The sequence below is a fragment of the Mya arenaria genome, chromosome 3 (genome assembly GCF_026914265.1).
Source record: "Mya arenaria isolate MELC-2E11 chromosome 3, ASM2691426v1".
Lineage (NCBI taxonomy): Eukaryota > Metazoa > Mollusca > Bivalvia > Myida > Myidae > Mya > Mya arenaria.
In genome coordinates this window covers 7,342,707-7,360,400 of record NC_069124.1, presented here as the reverse complement: position 1 = coordinate 7,360,400, position 17,694 = coordinate 7,342,707, and the positions used below count along the sequence as shown (strand labels likewise).

General features: G+C 37.1%; 1 protein-coding gene across 1 annotated transcript; it reads left to right on the top strand.

The window, feature by feature from the left end:
* The first annotated feature begins 3,250 nt into the window (after nt 1–3,250).
* Nucleotides 3,251–7,866, top strand: LOC128229143 (protein sll1483-like). The gene is made up of 7 exons (XM_052940858.1): nt 3,251–3,408; nt 3,808–4,019; nt 4,283–4,364; nt 5,436–5,552; nt 6,640–6,744; nt 7,113–7,226; nt 7,642–7,866. The coding sequence occupies exons 1-7, from the start codon at nt 3,255–3,257 to the stop codon at nt 7,764–7,766; spliced, it is 909 nt and encodes a 302-aa protein (XP_052796818.1). The 5' UTR covers nt 3,251–3,254; the 3' UTR covers nt 7,767–7,866.
* Nucleotides 7,867–17,694: the final 9,828 nt, after the last annotated feature.

Here is a 17,694-nt window from a genome sequence, read left to right as displayed (position 1 = left end):
GACCCTAAACAAGTGTCTCTACTGCATTGAGCCATGTGACCCTAAACAAGTGTCTCTACTGCATTGAACCCTGTGACCCTGATCAAGCGTCTTTGAAGGGTTATTTTGTTTTGAAGATATTTTTTGTAAAGTTAATGTTTATGGAGCTTTTCTATTGAAACCTCATAATTATGGTTACATAAAGTGTATAATAAGAGAAAGAAAAAGTATTACGTTACAGCGCGTGACTCATCTGGCATGGGGGTGCCAGGTGAAATTTTCCAGCAGAGCTGAATTCACCGAAAATGCCTATCCGGTGTGCTAGATTAAGCTTGTCCGTCCGTTGTTAAACACAATAATGTGCATGCGTTTTCTTCATTCTCTTCACTTCAAGTGTTTGGTACCTAGTCGTGTTAAGCTTTTGCTCGAGTATTTTTAGAGAGTTATGGCCGTTTGTTTCCCCAGTACAGTGTACATAAAGATTATTGTGCGCGCTTCAGCTCCAAAACCCAGACCGGATCAGGCCCCGATTTCTCGAAACTTCGTAAGTAAGCCCTTATAACAGGATTAAAGTGACACTCTTATTCAAAATCAATTCATACACATGTATAACATAGATTTGGGGTGATGAACTTTTAATTAATTACTAAATAATGCATTTATGGAAAATATTAAATACTGAAAACAAGATTGTAACCGTGTATTTAATAGCTGAAAACGCAAAAATATTAAATGATTGGTGAATGCTAAAAGATTTACTGCGATCTTCTATAATCTCATATTGTAGAAGTAACATTTGTTTGCACATTTCTTTCAATTTTAACCTTGTATCCTTCGTAAGAGCCATTCCTTTTGACATTTATTCATAACATGAAAAAGTCAGCAGGAATGTTTATGTTGCGTTGATTATTTACCGCTTGTAACTTAACTTGCTGAAATAAACCCAAATCTTCACGAGGTTGGTTATTATTTTATACAAAAATACAATTCAAGAGGTAGTGTGTATGGTGATACCGGAAAGAGGTAAAAGATAAAACACATTGCCCGAACTTGTTATAATTAATGGCGTATCTAGGGTATATATTGTACATGATACATCCAGGTTTATGCCCAAATTCAATAAGGGAACGCTCAATACGTGGCAAAAGCTAAATATTTACTGCTGTAAATGTGAACGCAAAAACGAATATAGCTCGGTAAACTTTAATGCTTTACAGTTAAAATAACGAAATGGCAAACAATATTTCGTTTATTTTAGGATATGTTCTGGTACAATCCCAATTGTTATGTTCCCGTTATATGGTCCCTTTGATTGGCCCTTTCAAAAATAGCTTTCGTCTTTTTATTCACACCCAAACAAGAACATACAACAGGACGAACTGTACCTTTGACTTATGGGTGAAAGGTATTGATCATTCAGAACATCACAAATAAGGTCTATTGTCTTTATCGTGGAAGAGCCCAATGTATTGAAGGTTAATAGCTGATGATTGAATCACGGATAGTACGCACGTAACGTGGTGTAGAGGCGATCTACGAAGTAATGGTGAATGTAACAATAAGAATAACGTCCTGTTCCTATAACTATATACAGTATATAGTGATAGGTGGCTCGTGCAAAGTGTAACAAATTTAGTTAATTAAAAAATAATCACTCCATTATAGTTTGTGCTTATTCGCTTTTTGACTTTCATATTTGTATATTTATGTTTAAAAATAAGTATGCCTTTGTTTGCCCTCCACTTACCGATACAAAACTTTCCCATATAACATGTACTCAGTTTTTTATACATATTTTAATTTTCATACCGGGGTTTTGGGATTGACGTAAGTTGTTCAATCGCTATTGCCTGGTGCCAATGTTTGATTCCATTAATCATAGTAATATGAATATGATTGAAATTAAGTACGAATCCCGGACTGATCGTTTTGAATGACAACATAAAGTCCAATCTAATTACGTTATTTCTGAGAAAAATAGCCAAATATCGATTGGCTTCGACGTAGGCGTAATAAACCTGATGATTTTTGCAAACAAATATAGTTGATAGCAATTTAATCATTTTGTTTGTGTTCATGCTAATAACGTGAAATTGAAAGATCATCTCCGCACACAAAACCAATCATAATTTTAACTTCTTTATCTTCGTTTTCATGTTGCTATGTGTGTTATCAAAGAAGGAAATAATGTTTTGTTGGGAGCAATGAACCAAACGACAATAGCTCACGATAACCATGGTGAAAGTACACAACAATGACATCGTGTGTATACCACATGATAAATTAAGTCGTATATGCTACGTCGGATGGCAACATTTTGCTTAAAATGAAGAATTAAAACAAAGATAACTTTTCTTTACTAAACCATTTTAAATTAAACAAATGGCAGTCCATGCCGCTTAAAGAGCCCCGCTTTCGTGTTATTACCTGAGTTTAATAAGGCGGTTAATTTCATCAAACGCTTCGACAAACCTGTTTCCAAAAATATTGTTTTGAGAGTGCTCCGTCAGACGGCCACTTTGTGAAAAGGGTTGTCGAAGTGTTTCTAGAAACTAAACCCCCAATCAAACTCTTGTAAAAGACCGAAGGCGGGGCTCCGTCATCGGTATGTACTGTGCTATGTTTCATTTTAAATGGTGAAGAGATGGTGAAGTTATCTTTGTTTAATGTCTTCATTCGAACCAAAATGTTGCCTTCCGACGTAGCATTTATGACGCAGTTAACATTGTGGTATACACACACTGAATGATGTGTATACACTTATACACGTTTTATCTTCTGTGATACAGAAGTGAGTCTATTTTTTCGAAATTGACTGTGTATCGAACATTACATTAGAGAAAACTACACTCGCAGACTATATTTATTCTTAACATATTTACACAACTGTGGTTTGGACAAATATAATTAAACTTGTTGAGTGTCGAGTGACTTTTACAAAAATATTTTCATTAGTATATAACACAAAATAGCCAAAACAAATGTGTTAATAATATATGCGAACAAATAACGGCATAATATTAAAGTATAAAGTTCATCATGTCGTTACAAAAGAAAGATTTGCTCTCGAAGCTTGACCTTTCACATTTAATGTAAATGTTATATATGTCACATTTAATGTAAATGTTATATATGCGGCAAATACTAAAAGCCCATACTTGATTTCTTATCTTGAACCATGAAACATATGCCTATTCCCATCGAATGAGTTTATATAAACTAGATAATTTATATATCTATAACAAACACTCTTATTGTGAAGAATAACTTATAAGATGAAGACGTTTTTCTTAACTTTCACAACGCTATTGTTCGTTACCGTCTGTTATGGCGCGGATGACTTGTATTCGATGTTAACGTCGTTGAACGCGACGACGTTCAAAGGTTTAGTGGACCAGGCAGGACTGGCGAGCGTGCTGCAAGGCCCAGGTGCGTTTCATTGAATAATCAACCATCATACACATAATCCTCAAATATTTCAAATATGAATATATATACATGTAAATATCAAAACTTGCATTAAAAAGATAATTTATCACCGATACGTATAATATTATAGGAAGCAAAATATTTAATAAAATGTTCGCTATTCAAAAGATAATGACTCCAAACATCAGTTCGATACGTTAGTAGCGTTATTAAAGGCGCTGTTTCAATAATATAAAGCCACATATACGTTTAAAACTAGTGTTTGTTATTTCTAAACACATTGTTATAGTTTCAACTAGACTACAATTATGAATCAAAGATAAACAAGTAACATTACGTTTCCAGATTTATCTGTCTCAAGACAGTTACATCATGAAAATTCAACTGAATTTATTTCAGGCCCATTTACATTACTGGTGCCAACCAATGCAGCCATTGCTAAAATACCCAACGCCGACCTTGCCTCCGTGACAGCAAACGCGCATTACCTTAATGAGATTATCCGATACCACGTGATCAGTGACGTTCATGAGAGCCATTCCTTCCCCTTCGGCCGCCATCTCTTTCTGAACAGCACTAATGGACATGTGATAAGAGTCTACCGCAGTGCCGTAGGTTTTTATTTTAAATTGTTTCAGACACATCATTGAAGTATTGTTAGGTGCATGATGAAATTTTTCATATGCACGCTTGTTAAGGTAAATGGTGTCAATGCATAAACTTAAGACGTATTCTAAAAGCGTTTAAAAAAAACTATAAAACTTATTTATACCCTTTGAGTTATTCTAATCAAGGAAATATGTTGATATAGTTCTGCTAGTTATGTAAGCTGGTTCTTCATTGTTAATTACGTATACATGTGTCTTTGTTTTAGACAGGAACCCATTTTAATCAAGCCACAGCTGTGAAGACCGACATTAATGCAACCAATGGCATTATTTACCTGCTAAACTCTGGTATGTTATATATAAGTAGTTAACGAAAAAAGAAACGATATGATATAGTATTATATCTCAACTCGTACAGAAATGACGATACTCATCATATATAATCTATACACCTTACGCAATTTTCAGTACACCAGAAAATAGCCGGAATTCATTTTCCTTGCGAACTACATGGAAATATTGTTTTACCATCAAACAGATAGTATGTCTGTATTGCTTCTAAACATGGCACGCAATAACAACGAAAACATGAAATTTATATATATATATTTGATAGTTGATAGAGACTATAGCACACACAAAAACATAAAACTATACATTACTTATTTAACATCTAAAATCGATATATACAAAAGTAAGAAACTAGAAACCAATGCTAATCTTGTTTTAATACTTAGTTAAATCAAACAAAATAAAATACTGAAAACATGAACGCGCACAAGCGTGCATACTTACGAAATGGGTGTAAAAAGTCGAATATCACCCCGGTCAGACCGTAGATGAACTGATTAAGTAACATTTTCATGTTACTGGTTATTAATCAGTATTATCAACATTATAAACACCAAACATATTAATAAACATAAACACCGCCTTCTAAATAATAATCAGCATCATAAACACAGTGGCCCAGATGTTATTTTGAAAATAAATTCCTATCCTCCAATTTCTATGATCTTCGAAAAGCAACTGGTTAACAAGAGATATATGATTGTATAACACTGTTTCATTCGTGCTTCACTGACCGTTCCAAGGCGGTGTTCCAATGATCTATTGATGAAGCTATTGTGATGCTCGTGTTGTCTGTGTGTGGTATGTGTACGTTTTTGTCTCTGGTTCTGTGTCTTTTTGGCCCTTACATGTTATAGATTTAAATTGTTGATTATTGGACTTGTTCCTGTAGTTTTCACTGTAGGGTTTAAAACTAAGAAGAACTTCTTAAATATTATTTCCCTTAAATGGATTATTGAAGTTCCACATCATTCGTACGTGGTCTCACCCGAAATCATTTCAATATAAGTATACTGTGTAATCCTGTCGTATGATTATGCGTACCTAATGTACCCTTATCGTCCCCAGCGTTGAACGTACCAGAAGGCACGGTGATTGACATTCTTGGTAACCCTGACTACCAGACCTCCAAGTTTCTGGAGCTAGTTCGCCAGGCAAAACTTGACACCAACTATGCAAACCCAAGTATATTTTATTGAATTACCTCTTTTCCAATGTAACATAGACAAAAAACAGCCGCTTAGCTTTGATATTAACCAAACAGAAGTATCTCAAAGATAGTGATGTACGTAAACATTGTCTCCGCATATTGTGCATTCGTAGACAGAGTTACTTGCATGAGAAATATTGTTTATTCGAGTTGTATAAATTTCATACTGCTTTTATTGAAGTTACTGAAGCTTTTATAGCAGTACCGCCAGTTTTAAAAAAGTAGTTTTTAAACCTCAACTTCCATTTCTAAAACTAAAGGTCATACGGCAATATGAAAGTTTTCTGATGAACATAACATCTTCGGATATGTTCGAATGATCGCGATTAAGTATAAATTTATTAATTTATCTAAGTCTTGTGATTGTTTGTGTCATCAGGCCACGAAAAACTTTAATCAACATGTTGAAAAGTGTTAATTTATGATTTGTTAAATGTGTTGTTATCATTAGCGTTTCAAATTAACGTTAAAAAGAGTTTTGTAGTGAATATATTGTTCCCGCGTTTTTATGTGAACTCCACGCGTGCTTTTACCAGCCCAACTGCTAACATATTCCCGATCATGACATCATTCACGCAATTCATACTTATATTCACACCAATAGTTCATTAAATCATTCAAGAATTGTAAAAAAACTTAATTTCTTAAACAAAATATTTACAGTAGTTCTTTCTCGTCCATTCTGTAAATAGAACGACCCGATCCAAACCGGAAACAGTTTATCAAATTACGTCACAGTAACGCGGGAAAAAGTCAATCATTTCAAATACTTTTTAAACGTGAAATTGAAACACTAATGACAACAATACAGTTAAAATCTCATAAATTAACACTTTTTAACATGTTGATTTAGGATTTCTGGGTCTGCTGATACAATACAAACAATAACAAGATAAACAATTTTCAATTTACATGTATATAAGTATGCGATGATTTGCGATCCGAACATATCCGAAGATGTTGTTGTCATCGGAAAATTTTAGTAATTACCTAAAGTTAAGGTGTAAATATTTCTTAAACAAACGTTATCTTTACAACATCCAATTACTTTTGCTAATACAGCCGGACTGAACCGGTACACGGTGTTCGCTCCTTCCAATGCAGCCATTGACGCCCTGCCGGCTGGTACCTTAGACGCTTTAAGTAACGACACTACAAATTTGAGAAGTATGATTTCTGGTCACCATGACTATAAGTTGCTATATTTGTCCATAGAAGTATGAAATTTGTTATATATATATATATAGGCATGTTTCGTGATTTTACTGACAATATGGCATACTGTAATGGAATAATATGACAAATGATCGTTTTCATTACATAATTATCTCAAATTTGCGTATTTATGTGTAAAAATGACATATCCGCTTGACCCTTGAAAGTGAAAAATCTCAAATGAAAGCACGACTTTTTCAAAAATAATCCTTTGCCTAACACTTATTTCATTATTTATAGTGGAACCTACGAACTTGTAAATTCTCATTCGTATTTCCGTGATTCTTTTGATACCTGCTAGACAGAGATTTCTGTTTCAGTGTTAATAGAGTACCACGTGCATTCTGGGACTCTCCACTCGGCGTCCATAGTGAAACGCCACAGTATAACTACCACCCTTCCCGCCCACTCCATTGCAGTTACAACGAACGACGGTATGCATGCTCTTGTAATTTACCATCTCCACAACCATAGCTATTTAATGACTGATTGGTGCCTAAACAGATTTACAAGTTATGTTTATTAATAGAGAAACTATTCTCACATACTGAGGAACATAGATGATAGAAATTGTAAGACTTTGTGTTATGCAAACCGTGATGCATGGAGTAATTCTTAGGAATTTTGAAGCGTAATTGCCAAATAATTCAGAGAGATTATAAATTTCAAATAGGAACAGTAAACTGAAAATAGTAACATATATTGGCAGCGTTCTTAAATTACTGAGCATTGACATTCAACATAAATATACATGTTACTTAATATGTTATTCTCTCATAATATTGGACTGATTCGTATTCAAGGTAACCGCCTTCCATGTATCCATAAATGATTTGATTGTCATTGCAGCGGGCGATATAATACTTGACAATACCGCTCAAATAACCGATGACGACATCGAGGCTGAAAACGGGGTGGTTCACGTAATCACCAAGGTTCTTATGCCACACATTCTCTCACCGATAATTGGCTGAATGTATATTGCAATGGGATTTTTTTCTTTCCTTGTAGTCATGTTCAACTGACATAATGTATGATTGCAATAAATAAAAAAATGAAATAGTATAAATTCTACTAAGAAATGGCTCTTTTTCAACATCATATATGCTTTGCCCCCGCTTTATAATCACTGAAATATAAACGAGGCAGATCAAAGAAGTCCGAAACCTCTGGAGATATTTAATGAGTTATGAAGACCATCCTCGATTCACTTTGTTATGCGTTAAAGAGAAATATGCGTCATTGCATCAGCTTTTTGGCATTTAATTAATTTGATCTAGATACGTAGCTATACCCCAAATAATATGATGTGGTCAAGGATGCCCTCTCTCTATATATAAGATTGAGAATGCTACTTCTGATTGATATTGTGTTAGTGTCTAAGTGATGCACATACTTTATAGTGGTTATACTTTGAATTCAGCCCTATACCTGCACTCAGAGAGAAAAAATCATAAATATCTCAGAGATTAAGTAGTTGTTGTTTTTTTTGCTGAAAACTAGAATTAACTTGCTGTTTTCCGGCCTGATGCAACATGGATTCCTTGAACAAAACGGTGCTAAACTGAAAAGTTTTAGGAAGAACGCGACATACCTTTTTTAATGTTTAAATCAATTGGGTTTGAACTGAATTTTGAGGAAATGTATGTGTGTCATATACGGGAAACGTAAACGCCAATCTGAAATGTTGTATGTTTACATTGAAATGAAAGGGAAATTTATCAGTAGTTTGCAACCTTATGTAAATGTTACAGATATGTCATATGTTACAATATAATCATCGTTCTTGCTTATGAGTTGTTTTCTCACTGGTAAGCGAGAATTACGCCAGTACTAATTCGTATCAGAGGTAAAGACACGTACTGCAACAAACACGTTAACTATTTGATTGATACGCCTCTTCTCCTCTTGCTTCCTCTTGATTCCGGGAACTGGTTCGAAGACAAATTATTATTACTCAAAACACCATGTTATAAGGCCAGTGGGTTTGTGGGTTTGTTTTATGTTGCTGAATTTAGACTGAACTATTGGTGTAACATCAGGTCCTGTGGTGTTCGTTAAGCTAAGGCTCGTGTGATTATAAAAGATACTGGAATTTACTCCTTTATAAAAGATGAAGAGTACGTCCTCGTTTCAATTAACCTTTTGATTTCGCTCGTTATATCAATAAACAGGTAGAAGAGAAGATAAATATTGTTCATTGTCATAATGAACGCAGTTCACTGACTTTATCAAAGGCGGAAATCAAACCATTGGACCTCCCAAGAGAAGAGTTATTGTTTACACATATTAGAAAACGTACATCAATGGACATTTTTTTCAATGGAGAAAAAGAAATTATGTTTGGTATAATACTGATGCCTTGTTGTATAGATAGAGTACCGGGCTGAAATATTTCCAGAATGTCTCATTAAGAAACTTAAGTTCAAAATTATTTTTTGTGTTATTAATAATTTACCTTTAAGTGACAAAATGAGAGAAGACAAATTGTTTTATCAAATAACAATCCTTTTTAATTATTGTTTTTTCAATATCAAACACATGTTTTTAAGGTTTAGCAATGCGTCGAAACCTTCAATAAGAACTCATATAAGGATAACAGTCAAAGAGAGAATACAAGAAACTCCAGTATGTAAACAAAACTTCCAATCACAATTTCATCAAACTACGGCAATGTTTATAAAATCTAAAAACCTTTCACCCTATGTAATAGTCATCTATGCCACTCATTTAGGTTGCAAAACTGTCAACCAGACGAAGAATGTATTGCCAATGTGACAAGCGAATCTATGAGAGAGGGTGAAAGGGAGATGTGTGAATGGGAGGAATAAGCGCTATAGACGTTAAACGTTGGCTTAAAGGGAGGGATAGGGTTATACGTCAGTAGTAGAACGGAAAGGTAGGGCGTGTCGTCAGTGGAAGACCGGGAAGGGTAGGGCGTGTCGTCAGTGGAAGACCGGGAAGGGTTGGGCGTGTCGTCAGTGGAAGACCGGGAAGGGCGTGGCGTGTCGTCAGTGTTAGAACGGGAAGGGTACGGCGGGTCGTCAGTGGAAGACCTAGAAGGGTAGGGCGTGCCGTCAGTGAAAGACCGGGAAGGGTAGCGCGTGTCGTCAGTGGAAGACCGAGAAGGGTAGGGCGTGTCGTCAGTGAAAGACCGGGAAGGGTAGGGCGTGTCGTCAGTGGAAGACCGGGAAGGGTAGGGTGTGGCGTCAGTGTTAGAACGGGAAGGGTAGGGCGGGTCGTCAGTGGAAGACCTAGAAGGGTAGGGCGTGCCGTCAGTGGAAGACCGGGAAGGGTAGGGCGTGTCGTCAGTGGAAGACCGAGAAGGGTAGGGCGTGTCGTCAGTGAAAGACCGGGAAGGGTAGGGCGTGTCGTCAGTGGAAGACCGGGAAGGGTAGGGTGTGTCGTCAGTGTTAGAACGGACTGTGTAGGGCGTGTCGTCAGTGTTAGAACGGGAAGGGTAGGGTGTGTCGTCAGTGTTAGAACGGACTGTGTAGGATGCGTAGTCAGTGTTAGAACGGGAAGGGTAGGGCGTGTCGTCAGTGTTAGTGCGGGAAGGATAGGGTTAGGCGTCAGTGTAAGTGCGGGAAGGATAGGGTTAGGCGTCAGTCTTAGTACAGGAAGGATATGGTAAGGCGCCAGTGTTAGTACGGGAAGGATAGGGTTAGGCGTCAGTGTTAGTACGGGAAGGATAGGGTTAGGCGTCAGTGTTAGTACGGGAAGGATAGGGTTAGGCGCCAGTGTTAGTACGGGAAGGATAGGGTTAGGCGCCAGTGTTAGTACGGGAAGGATAGGGTTAGGCGTCAGTGTTAGTACGGGAAGGATAGGGTTAGGCGTCAGTGTTAGTACGGGAAGGATAGGGTTAGGCGCCAGTGTTAGTACGGGAAGGATAGGGTTAGGCGCCAGTGTTAGTACGGGAAGGATAGGGTTAGGCGCCAGTGTTAGTACGGGAAGGATAGGGTTAGGCGCCAGTGTTAGTACGGGAAGGATAGGGTTAGGCGCCAGTGTTAGTACGGGAAGGATAGGGTTAGGCGTCAGTGTTAGTACGGGAAGGATATGGTTAGGCGCCAGTGTTAGTACGGGAAGGATAGGGTTAGGCGCCAGTGTTAGTACGGGAAGGATAGGGTTAGGCGTCAGTGTTAGTACGGGAAGGATAGGGTTAGGCGTCAGTGTTAGTACGGGAAGGATAGGGTTAGGCGCCAGTGTTAGTACGGGAAGGATAGGGTTAGGCGTCAGTGTTAGTACGGGAAGGATAGGGTTAGGCGTCAGTGTTAGTACGGGAAGGATAGGGTTAGGCGTCAGTGTTAGTACGGGAAGGATAGGGTTAGGCGCCAGTGTTAGTACGGGAAGGATAGGGTTAGGCGCCAGTATTAGTACGGGAAGGATAGGGTTAGGCGCCAGTGTTAGTACGGGAAGGATAGGGTTAGGCGTCAGTGTTAGTACGGGAAGGATATGGTTAGGCGCCAGTGTTAGTACGGGAAGGATAGGGTTAGGCGCCAGTGTTAGTACGGGAAGGATAGGGTTAGACGTCAGTGTTGGTACGGGAAGGATAGGGTTAGGCGCCAGTCTTAGTACGGGAAGGATATGGTTAGGCGCAGTGTTAGTACGGGAAGGATAGGGTTAGGCGCCAGTGTTAGTACGGGAAGGATATGGTAAGGCGCAGTGTTAGTACGGGAAGGATAGGGTTAGGCGCCAGTGTTAGTACGGGAAGGATAGGGTTAGGCGTCAGTGTTAGTACGGGAAGGATAGGGTTAGGCGCCAGTGTTAGTACGGGATGGATAGGGTTAGGCGCCAGTGTTAGTACGGGAAGGATAGGGTTAGGCGTCAGTGTTAGTACGGGAAGGATAGGGTTAGGCGCCAGTGTTAGTACGGGAAGGATAGGGTTAGGCGTCAGTGTTGGTACGGGAAGGATAGGGTTAGGCGCCAGTCTTAGTACGGGGAGGATATGGTTAGGCGTCAGTCTTAGTACGGGAATGAAATGTATAGGCGTCAGTGTTAGCACGTAAAGGATAGCCTTAGGTAGTTAGTCTGAGTACGGGAAGGATATGGTATTTCGTCAGTGTTAGTACGGGAAAGATAAGGTATTTTGTCAGTGTTAGTACGGGAAGGATATGGTATTTCGTTAGTGCTAGTACGAGAAGGATAGTGTATATAGCCAGTGTTCGAACTCAAAGGATATGGTTAGGCGCCAGTGTGAGTTAGGGAAGGATAGGGTAAGGCGTCAGTGTTAATACGGGAAGGTTAGGGTAAGGCGTAAGTGTTCGTGCGGAAATGATAGCAATGAATGAGAGTATACAGGTAAAAGAGGACGATATTCGTATAGAGAAGGGTCGGGCGTCTTATTTCTAGGTTAAAATAGACTGAATTGAAACGTTAGGCTCAGGTCACATTAATGGCTGTGAATTATTTTTAAAAAATGAATATTTTTTACGAAACATAAAAAGGAATTTAAGAAGGTTAATAAATGAGGAGTTATAATTATATTTTTACTTGTGTTTCAATGAAACTAACTATTGGGCCAGCTCAATATGATTTTCTTCCGAATTTAAACAAAAATGGACTTTTACAAAAAGCTTTTACATGCTAACAGGATCCATTCATCGAGGAATTCCCCTACACAATCTTAAACATTTCTCAATACAAGAGTTAAAATTCGTTTGATATTTGAATCTAAGAAAAACAAATTAGCCCAAGGGCGAGACCTAAATCTAGGCCGGGGTTACAAGTTGAATAAACTTTGTTGAGGATCTTAAGTCAAGGGTGCATACGAAGTACTTTATATCTAGACATGTTTACCGAACGACGAGAAAAGGTGCTATGTGGCATTAAATAAGACAGCAGATATAACTCTTTCACTGCTATCTTTCGGGGAGAGCAGAAAATAACTGTGAAGGTTATTTCATTGACATTATGACCTTCTACTGGAACACGACATTCTGGGTGAAGTCACACACCCGTGACGATTTTCTTTTTTATTATATATTGGTTTTGTTGAGTGCCACATATTGCTATGATGGACTGAAATGGAGCGAATAAATTTAGGTTTCACAGTTCATAACATTATTATAAGTTCGTAAGCTCCTAGTTATCAAAATGAGACGAAATGGTCCGTTTTATAATATATGTATGTATAAAGTAAACACTAGATTTGTTGTGTAAATGTCGTTAAAAGCTATAGGGCCATTCAGAGTGGCCAACAACTTAACTCAGACCCTATTTAAAGGCATACATTTTTATTTGAAAAACTGCAGGAACAAGCTCAGTAGCCAAAAGTTTAAACATAAACCCCGTTTAATGACACAGGGTTAACGCAAAAGACATAGAACACCAAAAAAAACACAAACAGAAACATGGAACAACAGCACAACACTCCACAAACAACACTGTGCATATATACTATATAAAAAAACTAAGTATGTTTATCAAGGATTGTGAGTTACCTCCTTGGAACGGTCAGTAAAATGTAAATTTACTGGGGGTTTAAACCAATAAATGAGACGAAGCCCAAACAGACACTGAACGAGTGGCATACAACGTTGCAACACATCAAGGCGTATTACTTATAGAATAATACATGGTTGACCATGGCTTTTGCTTGAAAATTGCCCCAGTGGAAGGAATAATTGCCTATTTTCGACCACAACCTATTTTCGATCGCCCCCTGAAAATAGGTAAAACACTTCTTTTTTGCGTCACTTTCGGTAAAATAAGCTTCAATTTTTAACCTTAACGGTAGAACTGTCAGAAAACTTCATTTGAAAAAGAATGGGAATGCTAGTGTTAAAACACTTTTACTAGTTTTACTTGAAACAACACCAATAAGTCATTTTTAATTAATGCCGAATTAAACCCTTCATTAAGAATGATTTTACATGTAAAATACTTCTTTAAAATCATGTTGTTTTTGTTTACCAGATGTATCATTTCAGAGCCTAAAACCTATGCCCCATCGTTTTCTAACTTAAATGCACAACATTAAAAGCGCATCAAAATATGGTATATTGCTTATTCTAAAATTATTGAAATTTATCTACAGGTAACTATATTGAATTATAATTCCAGTTATCATAAAATTATACATATTGCAGCCTATGCAGGTCATATGAGGCTCATTCAGAGTTTGGCCATTGATACCAGGTCCATGATGGGTGAATGTATCATTTTGTACTCATGTGAAAGCCATTAGAAGAGATGATGCATTTCTTTGCCCCTCTTGTGGTGATAAGTGACTATCAAGTGACTGTATGGCAAATATGTACACATTTAATAATTTAAAAAAAAAATACTTAAAACAGTTAAAACAAGTTATACAAATTAAAAATGAAAAATATTGTGCACAGACTTTTGCTGTGAAGTACGGTTAAAGGTCATGGTCGAAAACAGGTTGTATTTCGGTCAAATACAACATGTGACAGCCACCATTTTGGATGCGTAATGTAAACAACAGACGATTGAAACAGATGTTTTTGTTTTTTCAAAGATGAATGATTGCTTTAAATGGCTAACACAAACATTTGTCTTTTATAATCACTTTTTTATGATTGAAATGTAAATAATCCTTAGGCGGTCGAAAACAGGTTGCTCCGGGATATTATTAGCATGTAGTATGAAAGTCTTAAAACTGAGATATATCAAAATGGTCTAGAATGGCATTAGCTGCAAACATAACGAGTGACTAGAAATCAAAAAGCAAACCTTTTTGTATGTGTTATTAAAATAAAGCAAACCTTTTTGTATGTGTTATCAAAATAAGCTTGCAATTTTTCATTTCTTCAAATATCTCCTGTTATACATCGACTGTTTTTGATTTTCATTTCAATAGGTGAGCACAGCTAGGGTCGATCAAGCCTAGGAGCAGTATCATAAGAAATTCGGCTTGAATGACCCTAGCCATTTCGCTGGAATAATTAACATTTCTCAGCGAATAAAGTAAATCAAAACGTTTCATCAAAACATTTCCTTGTCTCACTGCTTTATGACCTTTACCGAATGTAAACATCCGGTACGGTTTCGGGTAGTACTCGTTACTGAAACACGTAGGGTGTCATTATTGGTAAAACTAATTTCATTATCATTGCACCGACAGTTCCATTTTAATCCCTTTAAAGCTTTTTGATGTTTATATCTTTGCCTACCAAGTATACGACGGCCATTTTTTTTCGTGAAAATGACGTCAGTGTGCACTTTTTGTCTTCGTCGGGCAATTATGCCATAATCGCCCTGACGTGCCGTGGTAATCTCACGGGCGGAGATGATAATCATTATTGCGGGAACGAATTTCTATAGTAAAATGTTACTATTTATAATAACATGTGTATTATATAATTATACATTATACACTGACATAGCTTTATTGAATAATGTCTTGGTACCACCACCCCACCCCCCTTGGAGCGGGTCAGTGAACACAGGAGTTGGCTGTCAGTTAGCTAGTTTACGAGTACTCATTCAACTTTCAATTCAATTTTAATCGTGTAATTATTTACAGGGAGTTCATCTATTATTCCAATTACAGTGAGAAGAGACAACACACAGTTAGATGCACTAAATTGCACAATTCATTGAATGTACCTGCACTTAAATGATATAACGCCGTTGAAACCACGCAGACAAAACCACAAATACGTCAAAAGATCTTTACCAATAAATAATGGGGTCACCGCGTTTGAACGGTCAGTGCGGGGGTTAGGGGCTTAAACTTTTTTATTGATATCTAACATCACACTAATACACGTGAAATTTGGAATGAAACGGATTAATAATTGTATATACTAGGGTGTTTGCTAAAGATTCTTGGAAGGGTGTATAATATAATTACAAAATCGCGCCGAAAATAGCGGGAATGGACCTAACCTAGAATTTCCCCGGGGTGCGTGGGCATTTGGCGCGGATTTTACCAACAGTTTGTTCCCGCAGGAGGGATATTTTACCTGGGATTTGCTGAACCGAATGTCAAAGTCCCCGCTATTCCCCGGACCTGTGTGTGTGTGGGGGGGGGGGGATAAATTGACTGGTGCATTATAATATTTAAGATATCTTCATAGCCCGAGACAATGTGACTTTTTTGCCTTGCATTATGTCCTTCTTGTGAAGCACCCTGTCTGTCTTGCAATATGTGGTCCTGTATTGTAATGTTTAGCACTCTGGACTTTGAATCCAGCGATCCGAGTTCAAATCTCGGCAGGACCTTTATATGCATTTTTAGCTAATCGAGGCTATGTAATTGTCTGCATCTAAACGTGTTAACAAAGTATTTTAGATTCGTATGTATTTCAGTAATGCAATCCTTGGCCAAACTTTCAGCGTTGCAACGTTCTACAAAATTTCGTCAAGTTGAAATTTTAATAGACTAAGAAATGTATTTTTTGTATCTTTTCTGTCAAAAAAAGTTATCTAGAAATTAACGTCACTTACTTGTTTGTTTACATCGGTTGTGATCCGTGATGGCCCATGGCTGAACCCCTATGAAATCACGTGATTCCTCACCCTGTACTACTGACGTTTATAAGTTATTGATCAGGTGGTTGTAATCCAGCCAAAGCTAAAGCATATTTGTATTCGTATGTAAGTGGTATTGCAATGACGTCATAAAACAAAATAGGGCGTCATCAAAATGTTAATATTATGAAATCATTTGTATTTTATGTGATTTTACATATATAATAAATGGGTTTTAAGAACTGCGTTTGGATCCAGCATGTGGTATTTGACTCCCATGAATTTTTAAAGATTTTCGATACCAGCACCTCGTGAAATCCGAATCTGAAAAACCCACACTGGAGACGAATCCAACCTCCCGGGTAAAAATACAGTTTTAATAATAACCCCAGTATACCAAACGGTTTAGATGTGTCATTGCCAATGCCATTAATGTTTCTCACATTGGATGAACAAATAAAATACGTTTTTTTATTATTTTCTTTTTCATTTTTTTAAATACTTGCGCGGGGGAAAGTGAAACCATTGTTCCCATTGAATTAACATTTACAAGGATCGTAGTGAATCAACTATAATATATACATGTTGTTTGCATTGTTTTGAAATGTAGCCCGTTCTGCCATCTAAATCAAGCAATCGCGCGCATAGGACAGAGTCTGCTACGGATGAATGTGTGGACTTTAATTTACCTATGTCTTTATCAAAGGAATCTACCATTTGCTATAACAAATATTTCTTAAATATTGAAACATCAGCATAATCCACATGTTATTCGACAGAAGAAGGAAACGTTGATATATGCGACTAGGGTCAATATTACATTGATCGTATAAAGAGACATTGACGTCGGAACCACATTTTAAATAGATTGTTCACTTCTAGCATTAAAGATGCACTCTCAAGATGCACTCTCACTCCCAAAATCAACACAATTGTTTTAATTTACCGAAAAGGATGAATAAATATCGAAAACAGTTGTTCTTATATAGGGTGTCGTGTTTAATTTGAAAAAGGTGCAGAATGCATGGTCTACCTTATGAGACGATCGTTGATCACTGTAAATATTTTAGGACCCACACGTCGTTTTATATTTTTGTGTTTTCAGCTCTTTAATACACGGTTACAATCTTGTTATCAGTAATTAACATTTCCATAAATGCATTATTTAGTACGTTAGATAGGTTAATTACTCAAAATTGTTGTTTGTTATACCTTGTATGTATCTGTTGATACATAGACCATGTGGAGGTACATAGTCCACCTCAAAACAATGTCTTTGTTTGCATTTTATAATTGTTAACATTGAACCATTGAATGCATTCACTAAACTTTGTTGGTTTGTCTGATTTCTTAAAAGTCATTCAGTCAATAACCCTGATAATTTGTTAAAAGTAGACTGTATGACGAATTCTTGCAAAACTGGACTAGTACTGTTGATAGTTCTTCCAATCGTCTTGTATATAG